The sequence below is a fragment of the Tupaia chinensis genome, unplaced genomic scaffold (assembly GCF_000334495.1).
Source record: "Tupaia chinensis unplaced genomic scaffold, TupChi_1.0 Scaffold000627_1, whole genome shotgun sequence".
Taxonomy (NCBI): Eukaryota; Metazoa; Chordata; class Mammalia; order Scandentia; family Tupaiidae; genus Tupaia; species Tupaia belangeri.
In genome coordinates, this window is record NW_006160147.1 from 8,044,567 (window position 1) to 8,053,931 (window position 9,365).

General features: G+C 42.8%; 1 protein-coding gene across 3 annotated transcripts in view; it reads left to right on the forward strand.

Annotated features, from left to right (window-relative positions):
• The window catches only part of HSD11B1 (hydroxysteroid 11-beta dehydrogenase 1), a 57,682-nt gene that overhangs the window by 17,800 nt on the left and 30,517 nt on the right, over positions 1-9,365 (forward strand). The window contains exons 2-3 of one of the 3 annotated variants that reach the window (XM_006159322.3): positions 8,397-8,532; positions 9,311-9,362. In XM_006159322.3, the coding sequence (XP_006159384.1) occupies positions 8,445-8,532; positions 9,311-9,362 (140 nt within the window). In that variant the 5' untranslated portion in view covers positions 8,397-8,444. Of the gene's footprint in view, positions 1-8,128; positions 8,533-9,310; positions 9,363-9,365 lie in introns of those variants that run through there. The other 2 variants (XM_006159321.3, XM_027776103.1) reach the window with 2 other exon arrangements.

Sequence of the window (9,365 nt, forward strand, 5' to 3'; positions counted from 1 at the left end):
CAGGAATGTTGTCATCATGGAGAACAACTCTGGTGAAGCTCGCCTGAGTGTTTTTATACTAAAGCTTCAGCTAACTTGCTCAAAATACTCTCATAATAAGCAGATGTTGTTGTTCTTTGGCCCTTCAGAGAGTCAACAAGCAAAATGCCTTGAATATCCAAAAAACTATTGTCATAACCTTTACTACTGATTGGCCCACTTTTGCTTTGACTGGATCACTTCCACCTCTTGGTAACCATTGCTTCGATTATACTTTGTCTTCAGAATCATACTGGTAAAACCATGTTTCTTCTAATTCTTCCAAGAAATCCTATTTGTTTAAAATGTCCATTGAATACTTGGCTCTTTTTATGCTGTTGATGTGAGCACAACGTTTTTGCTAGCCATTAAGCAGAAAGTTTGGTCAACTTCAGTTTTTCAGTCAGAATTGTGGAAGCTAACCCAGTGGAGATGTCTATGGTGTTAGTTACTAGTTCTGCTATTAATCATTGATTCTCTTCTGTTAGGGCATGAATAAGATTAATTTTTTCCTCACAAACTGATGTGGATGGTCTGACACAAAGGGGTCATCTTCAATATTGTCTTGTCCCTTTTTGAAACAAGTCATCCATTTGTAGACTGCTCATTTCTTTGGGGAATTGTCCCCAAGTGCTTTTCATAAAACATCAATGATTTTATCTTCTTTCACGCAAAATTCACCATAAATTTGATGTTTGTTCTTGCTTCGGTTTTAGTAGAATTCACATTATTCTGATGGGGCTCTTTTTAGACCATCTCTTATCCTTAATGCCTCAAACTAGACCTTGTTCAATATAGTATAATAAGCTAGTAAGAGTCTGTTTGGGGGGGACCAGCAGATGGTATAACGGTTGCATCACTGGACTCCCACTTGGTGGACTGTGGTTCAAGTACCAGACCCACAGGCTTCAAACTCAACGATCCTGAGAGGAGACTGGAAGAGAAGGGGCTACAGCATGGCTGTTACCCCTGGGGAGTGATTTCTAGCTTCCTGTTCTCTGTCTCTCCAGCAAGCATACATGCCCCATAGCAAAAAATAAATAAATAAAAATAATAAAAAGTAAAAAGCTCTTTAAAAATCCATTTGGGTGCAAAATAATTATGATATCCATACGTTTTTTTTTTCATAATACATGTCAGCCTAAAAACTAAACTGAGGGACCAGCAGTCAGCGTAATGGCTATATCACTGGACTCCCATGTAGTTGTCCACAGTTCGAGTTCTGGGCCCAGTGGCTTAAACTCACGCCGGGTGTGTGTGCGTGCATGCCCAAGATCCTGAGAGGAGAATGGAGAAGGGATTGCAGCATGGTCATTCCCCTAGGGGGGTGATTTCTTGCTTTCTGTCTCTCTGTCTCTCTCTGTCTTTCTGGCGAGCGCACACGCCCTATAGCAAAAACCTCGTCAAAAAAAAACTAAACTGAGACAACATATATAAAGCAAAAAGTGTTAATTCAGGCCGAGTGTGATGGCATGCAGTTCAGATGGACATATTCTAGTTGCTCTATCCATGTTTTAAACCAGGTTTTAAAGGCAAACATCAGGGACCAGCAGTTAGCGTAATGGCTATGTCGCTGGACTCCCATGTAGTCAACCACGGTTCACATCCCGGACCTGGTAGCTTAAAACTCATGCCGGGTGCGTGTGCGTACGTGCGTGCATGCCCAAGATCCCAAGAGAAGAATGGGGGAGAAGGGATTGTGGCATGGCCATCCCCTCTGGGGGGCGATTTCTCACTTTCTATCTCTGTCTCTCTCTGTCTGGAGAGTGCACGTACCCTATAGCAAAAACCTCTAAAAAAAAAAATAAGGCAAACATCATAAATGGGAGGGGCAAAGGAGAGGGAATAATACCATTTGTTTGGGGACAATTTTCCTTGCCTACCAGGACCAATACAAAGGTGATGTTAGGCCACATGTCAGATAGGCAGTTTCTGCACAGATGTTCTCACAGAAGTGACCCTTATTCAGGGTCGTTGTGCAAGGGAAGTGGCTTTCCTTTAACCCTGAAGTTACCAGCACCTTAAGAAATCCACCTGGTTCAGGCTACTGTGTCATCTTGGTGTGTTTCCTGGAAGTTGCACTGACCACCTGACAAAACACACTAAATGAGCCACAGATGGGCAGTAGCCCTGCTGGAGTCAGTCTTCACCTCATGTGGGGCTCTTCGCCTACTCTTAGTGCTTCCAGTGTTTCCCTACCCCTCTCAGGGAGTAGCTTTTTTGATTTTTGTTTGCCCCTTCCTCTGTGCTCAGATACTAGGCCAGAGAGGAAACAAAAACCAATAACCACAATATGTGTAGAATTATCTCAGGGCTAGCTTCTATGTCCGACGTGGTTCACAGGCTGGGACCCCATCGGAGGTTCCAGGGAAATTCAGGTCCAACATAAAGATCAGGCATGGTAGCATGTGCCTATAACCTCAGCAACGTGGGAAATTGAGGCAAGGGGCATGCAAGCTAAGACCGGCCTGGTAACATGGTGTGCTGGTGCGCACCTGTAGTCCCAATAGTCCCAGCTAGACATCTGAGGCAGGAGGACCTTGTCTTTAAAAAAATAAATAAAAATAAGTCTCTGCCTCCACTCCCACTTGAGGGACAGGGCCCTGGGAGGATCCCTTCTTTCCCAAAGGCCCTTGCCCTGACACTCCCAGGCAAACAGATTTCAGGTTGTGTGTCCCATCAGTCTCCCTGCCACAGACTATGAACACCAGTTGGAAACAGGACTACATGCCTGGGCAGTCTGTCTCAGCTCTGCTTCATTTTCCCAGATCTGATATTCCATCAGGAGGAAAATGAGAGAAATTTGTCCTCTGAGTCAGGCTGAAGGAAGTGCTAATGAGAACTTTTCCCCTTACGATATACAGGAGGGCAAGAAAGGGAGGTGGAGGGAGTCTGTTATTGAATAAAATTTTATAAAAAAGGGTAGTTGCTTCTGTTGCAGAGAACAGATTTTGGCAGTTGGGGCACAGACTTATAAGTTCCTGTTTTGCAAGGGTCTTCTCTTCTGAGGGGTGGTTCGAACAGAGACACAGGGAATCGGGGAAAAAAAGACACGAGACACTGATGTCATGTCGTCCATTGGCTGAGTTTAGTGGGAGCTCACAGAGTAGTAGGCTCTTAGTAGGCTCACAAAGCCCATAGCAGAACTCGCAAGTGCTTCCTCCCTCTTAGAGCTAGTAACGCACATGGAGAATGCTTACAGAGCACTTTCCTCACTTCAGGAGCTCGCGGTGCACACGGTGCACGAGGCTGAGCTGAGCCCAGCCAAGGACAAGCCAACCCAAGGCCGAGCCAACCTAAGGCCGAGCCAAGCCAAGCCCATCAGGGCTCACCAGCCTGAACCAAAGCTGAGCTGAGCAGGGCTAGCTAACAGGGCATAGCTGGGCAGTGCTGAACAGGGCACCTTTGGGCAGCGCTAGCTGACCAGGTGCTCCTTTAATCTTAAAGAGGCTGCAGACAATAGTGGCTCATTGCCAAAACCAACGGTCGCACACACACATGCACATTATATTCAATGGCGTAAAATAGCAAAGTCATGGTTACATAACAAGCATGCAAGCACAGCACAACTAATAACCTAAGTTGTTTACCTTGTGGTTTGCAAACATGATAAGATAGGAGGTGAGCTAGCCTAACTGAACCATCCTGACTCCATTTGTAATACAGTTCCTAAAAGCAGACCAGACACACTGGGATGGCCGTAGGGTGGAGGTGGTGAGAAGAGACCTTTGTTCATTCTGACATAGCGCCGAGACCCTTTCCTGTTTCAGCCTTTCGGTGTTTTTCCCCACCAGGGAAGGCAGAACCTCTGAACACAGCGTGTTCACCACCTTTCACTCTGAGGTCTGCTCACTGGGCACCCGCAGGATATTTTTCCAAAGAGTCCAATTTCATTACAAAGCTTCAAAATGATCATGAAAAGCACTTAGAGCTGCTGCCTTGGAAATGACAGGTGTTCCTTTCTTGATTTACATTTATGCCAAATACACGTAAATTCCCCTTCTGGCTGGTCGTCCTCTCATTTGTGCCACCTCCTGTCAGTTCTCCCAGAACTGGCGTGTCCCTCATTGTTACTCTCTCGTTTCTTTAATCCCTATAGTCTTTGTGCCTTGTGACTTGTTCTTGACCCCACGTGTCCAGGTAGGAATGATCAAATCAGAGAGAATTCCTGGCTGAGCTCTGGGACAGATCCCCAGGAGAGAGGAACTCAGTTTGTGTGGGCATGTGGGCACTGCCAGGTTGTGTGTAGGATACTGGCTGACCACCTCTGGCATGTACATGGTCAGTGTATTACCGAGGAGGGTATTCGAGGGAGGCGAACAGCTAGCTTCCTTGCTAGAGCAGGGAGAGGAATTCTACTGGTTCAGGAACAATTTGACTCAAACAGTGCTAGGTAAAACAGACATATTACCTTTTGTATTTATCTATCATCTACCTATCTATAATTTGGTGAGAACCTTGAGAAGAGGACCTAGGAGGTGGGATTGACCTGCTCCGATTAGAACAATGAACTCTGTGATTTTCCCTAAATTAAATCAGATTCCAGAAAGACAGCAATTTTCTCATTGCTCTGGCATCTCAGAAAAGCTACAACGGCAAAGGTTTATTAGCAGCAAGGCTAAGAGGGAGTGGAAAGAGACAAAGATGAAAAAGACAAAATCCATGTCCTTCAGAAATTTACAAGCTAATGAGAGAACCAGCCATGTAAATATGTAAATGCAGTGACATCAGTGTTTATTATATAATGTGGCCAAAGTATGGTCCCTGTGGATCCTTAAGGCCCTTGTGGGAATTCAAAAGATCAAAATAATTTTCATAATCATATTAAAACATCATTTGACTTTTCCAAATACTGTACAAAGTGTGATAATGTCATTGCCCTGACTGCTAATGAGATATATGCTTATTGTTCTAGTTCATTCCATTACTGATAACAGAAATGATCTTAATCTGGATAATTTAAGAGGATAAAAGTGTATTCAGTTCATGGTTTGGAGGTCCAAGTTCCAGGAGCTATATCAGGTGGATTTTCCTTCTAGTGGGTTCCCAAGGTCATGGAGAGTGTCACATCATGAAAGAACAGAACCCCCCACATCTCTGAGTATGTCATTCCCTCTCCTTATAAACTCAGCAGGAGTCAGTCATGGGGACCCTGTACTAATAACCTCAATTCTGATCTCTTTCCAAAGCCCTCACCTGTCTTTCTTTATATCTTTCTTTTTTATTTTTATTTGGTAGAGGGTGTATACACCTGTCAGAGAGACAGGGAGAGAGTAGGAAGGCACCCCCATCCCAACCCCCACCCCACTTGGGAAATGGTCATGCCACAATCCCTTCTCCTCCATTTCCCCTTTCAGGATTTTGAGTGTGAATGCACAGGCACCTAGCATGTTATTCAAGCTGCCGGGTCCAGGTGTAGAACCGCACAGTTGGTCATGTAGGATCCAGCTGCCTTGACCATCCTGCTACCAGCTGGTCCAGCCCCCACCTTTCAACACCATAATTTGACTAAGTTTAATCCTGTCACAACCAAATCTCAGCACATGAATTTTGGGAAGCATACAAACAATAGCACTTTAAAAACAACTTCAGTCCTAGTCGACAATGTATCAGTACATAGGTAAAAGTTGTTCGAGGTTCTCAATTTTTAAGAGCATAAAGGGGTCCTGGACCAAAAAGTTTAATATAGTTTAAGACTTAATATATCCTTAATATATCCAAGGACATTGTCCTTGTTTCTCATCAATGCACTTTATGTAACAATTATTTCACCTATTTTCAGGAAAATCACTTTGCAGAATGCTTTTTCTATATCCTTATTTTCTAGCATGGTAGCTATTAGACCATCTAATTATTAATCTGCTTATGTCTTTAGGTTTAAATGTATGTCTTTTTAAGAATTATTTTTATTTAACTTTCTTTATCCATTTATTAGTTTAACTAGAGAGGGACAGAACAAGAGAGAGAAGTGAGTTTTTGAAGTCACAATGTAGTCACATTATTTTTCTGTCTTTAGTTAGAGGGAACAGGCATTTACAAGAGAGAGAAAGAGAGGGAGGGAGAAAAGCATCCTCCATGGGGAGTGGTCATGCCGCAACCCCTTCTTCCTCCTATCAGGGTTTTGGGTACATGTGCACATATGTGCCTGGTGTGTTTTTCAAGCCACCAGGTCCAGGACTCTAATCACACAGACAGTCAGGTGGGGTCCAGCTTATTTACCACCAAGCCACAGCATGGCCTGGACTTCTTTTTGTTGTTGTTGTTGGAGAGGTTTTTGCTATAGGGCACGTGCACTGGCCAGAAAGACAGAGAGAGACAGAGAGACAGAAAGTGAGAAATCACCCCCCGGGGGGATGGCCACTCCACAATCCCTTCTTCTCCATTGTCCTCTCGGGATCTTGGGCACACATGCCCATGCGCCCAGTGTGAGTTTAAGCCGCCGGGTCCCGGACTCAAACGACTCAAACTGCAGTCGACTACGTGGGAGTCTAGCGACATAGCCATTACCCCAACTGCTGGTCCCATTTTTTTTTTTTTTTTTTTTTTGGCCTGGGTTTCATTTTTTAATTAAGTCAACAGTCAGCAATTGTTTTATGTTCTATCACCTTGGGGGTTTTTGTTTGTTTGTTGTTGATTGTTATTTTTGCTTTCTTTAAATGTATGTTTTCTGTAGTGGATTTTAAAATTTGTATTCTCTCTTTGTTAGACAATAAATTCTCCTAGTCTGTTCCCTCTACCACTTCAGCATTATCATAGGTTAGAATAACTTTTCAGTTTTCTGTAAAATTGTACTATTAATATTAACAAATTAAGAAAATAAATCTTATGCTTCCTTTTCTCTAGAGATAAAAATAGAGTCTAGTTTGCATCTTGGTAGCATAAAGTCCTTATGAAAATTATCCAAATATATCACAGCTTTAATGGTATGTAATCTAATTTATACTTGAATTTTATCTTTTTCCTATTTTTGTCCTCCATGAATCTTGAGCTCTATTTAGCCTTGAACTACTTTCAAATCTGCATTGTTTTCTGGAAGTGAACTTCACAGCTGTGAGCCTTTGTTGACAAATTGTTTCATCTCCTCTGGGTCTTAAATTATTTTCTCTTACTCTGAAGTGAAAATTCACTGAGTGTTTCCAGATACTGTACTTGAGATCCTAATTCAATTTCTCTTAACCTTGTATAAATTCCATCCTGCCTACCCCAAGTCCATCCTTCCTCCAAAACACTGATACTCATTCTTATTATCACATTCACATTTTTCTTGATAACTTGAAGAATTTGGGATTTGCTTTATGATTGGGATGATTTTTCAAAATAGGTGAATTGGTTTGGGGTTGAAAAACTTAATGACAGCACATCTTAAATTCCTTCTTAGAAGAGCATTGCTTAATGAATTCTTGCTACGCACATATCAAGGTGGTTATTTCTATATTTTCCTGATAATCAATTTTAAATTGCTAGTGGTTTCTGATCTCTGGTCCTTTTATTCTTACAAGATCTATTTTTAGCTGGACATGTGTGTCCCAAGTCAGTTTTGCTTCCACAGTACAGTGCTTTTTTCTTCTGTACCAGACCTCCTCTTCCCAGTATCCTCTCCATGTTTCTGGTTCCTCTGCAGCACTTACAAGACCCAGTTTAATAGCTTAGTGCCTTTTTCTTTGGCACTCGTTATTTCTTCTTTATTCTCTGTTAAAGTAATAAGTGTGCGTTCCGTTGCACTTGCCTGAGACTCTTGAACTGGTCTTGGGTTTCCCGCCATCTGGCTTCTGGCTGGCTTGCAATTTCCCTTTGATGTTGTAATACTTTTTCATTGAACTTGAGTGTGGGGCTTATAGAGCTTGTTTGCTTTTATATTTTTTTCCCCAAGATGTGCACATTTTTTTCTTAAGCTTATTTTGCTGTTTTGTGCTGTTATTTTTAATTGCTTCCGACTGGGAGGTGGGGCTGACAGTGAGACTTGGCTTGAGTTTCTCTCTCTTTGCTATTACTCACATTTCCCCAGAAGCTCCACACATACTTCTCTCTCTCTCTCTCTCCCTTTGACAAACCACTTTTGAAAGACCATTGATCCTTGATGTAAATGATGTTATAAGGAAGGTGGACTTGGGGTAGGGATGCTCAGGAATCCTGTCCTGTACAGTCATGAGCTTGGCCATCTGGAAGTCTCCTCTTGCTCAATGAAATGGAGTAAACATTGTCCATTATGAAATCCACCACGAAGGCTGCCAGGGACAAATGGGATCCCACCCAAAGCCAATCGCTGCTCTGACAAGGAAATTGGCTAGCACTGCCTGAGACTACTCCAGCCTCCCCCGTCCCTGATGTCACAATTCAGAGGCTGCTGCCTGCCTAGGAGGTTGTAGAAAGCTCTGTAGGTTCTCTCTGTGTGTCCTACAGGACTCCTCGGGCCAGATCCTTGTCTGATGGCTTTTATGAAAAAATATCTCCTCCCCATCCTGGGGTTCTTCTTGGCCTACTACTACTATTCTGCAAAGGAGGAATTCAGACCAGGTAAGTACCACTGTGTCTCATTTCAGAGGAATAGGTTAGAAAACATCAAGATGCTGAGATACTCCTGAGGATCAAGATGGGTTCTTGATTCCTAAAATCACAGGAAGAAAAGGGAACTTGAATGTGGGACTGTATTTTTGTGTCCTGCAGGTTATGGACAGAAGGCATGTGGGGAGGGGTAATCATGCATCCAAAAGCTTGCCAAATAGGTTGTGCTTTATTTGGCACCCTTAATGGAAAGCAATTTCAAATCTTTTACAGAAATGAGAGTAATACACAAATTCACGACTCAGTCGGATATTGAGTTCAGCAGAGAGAATGATGATAAGTGGGAGGTAAAAAAGGACTTTGGAGTTGATGACTAAATAGAAATGAGGGAAAATCCCTGCAATCTCTATGAACACATGTGTTTCTATTACTTTTTAGATTTTCTTTCAATTGAGCAAAATTGAATGAGTTCACAAATGTTGGGAAATCCAGCATTTTTAGCTGAACCATGACCTTTCTGGGCTTGTCCTATTAGTTCTATGTAAGGAGGTATTTAAGGAATGACAACAGGGAGGCTCGGTTTTGAGCAACCAAGCCAAACCCCCATGTCAGAGCATGTTTATGAAATACTTCAACTGTTCCTTCCATGATTTATGCAGTTTGAGGCCAATGGATCTGGGCTGATCATTGTAAAAGGTAGAAACTGAGAGAAGGCTGCCCATATCCAGAGAGAGAAGGAAAATTTCTCCCAAGTTGGAAATGGTCTTTACTTCATTTTGGGGTTCCTCAGAGATGCTCCAAGGGAAGAAGGTGATTGTCACAGGGGCAAGCAAAGGGATCGGAAG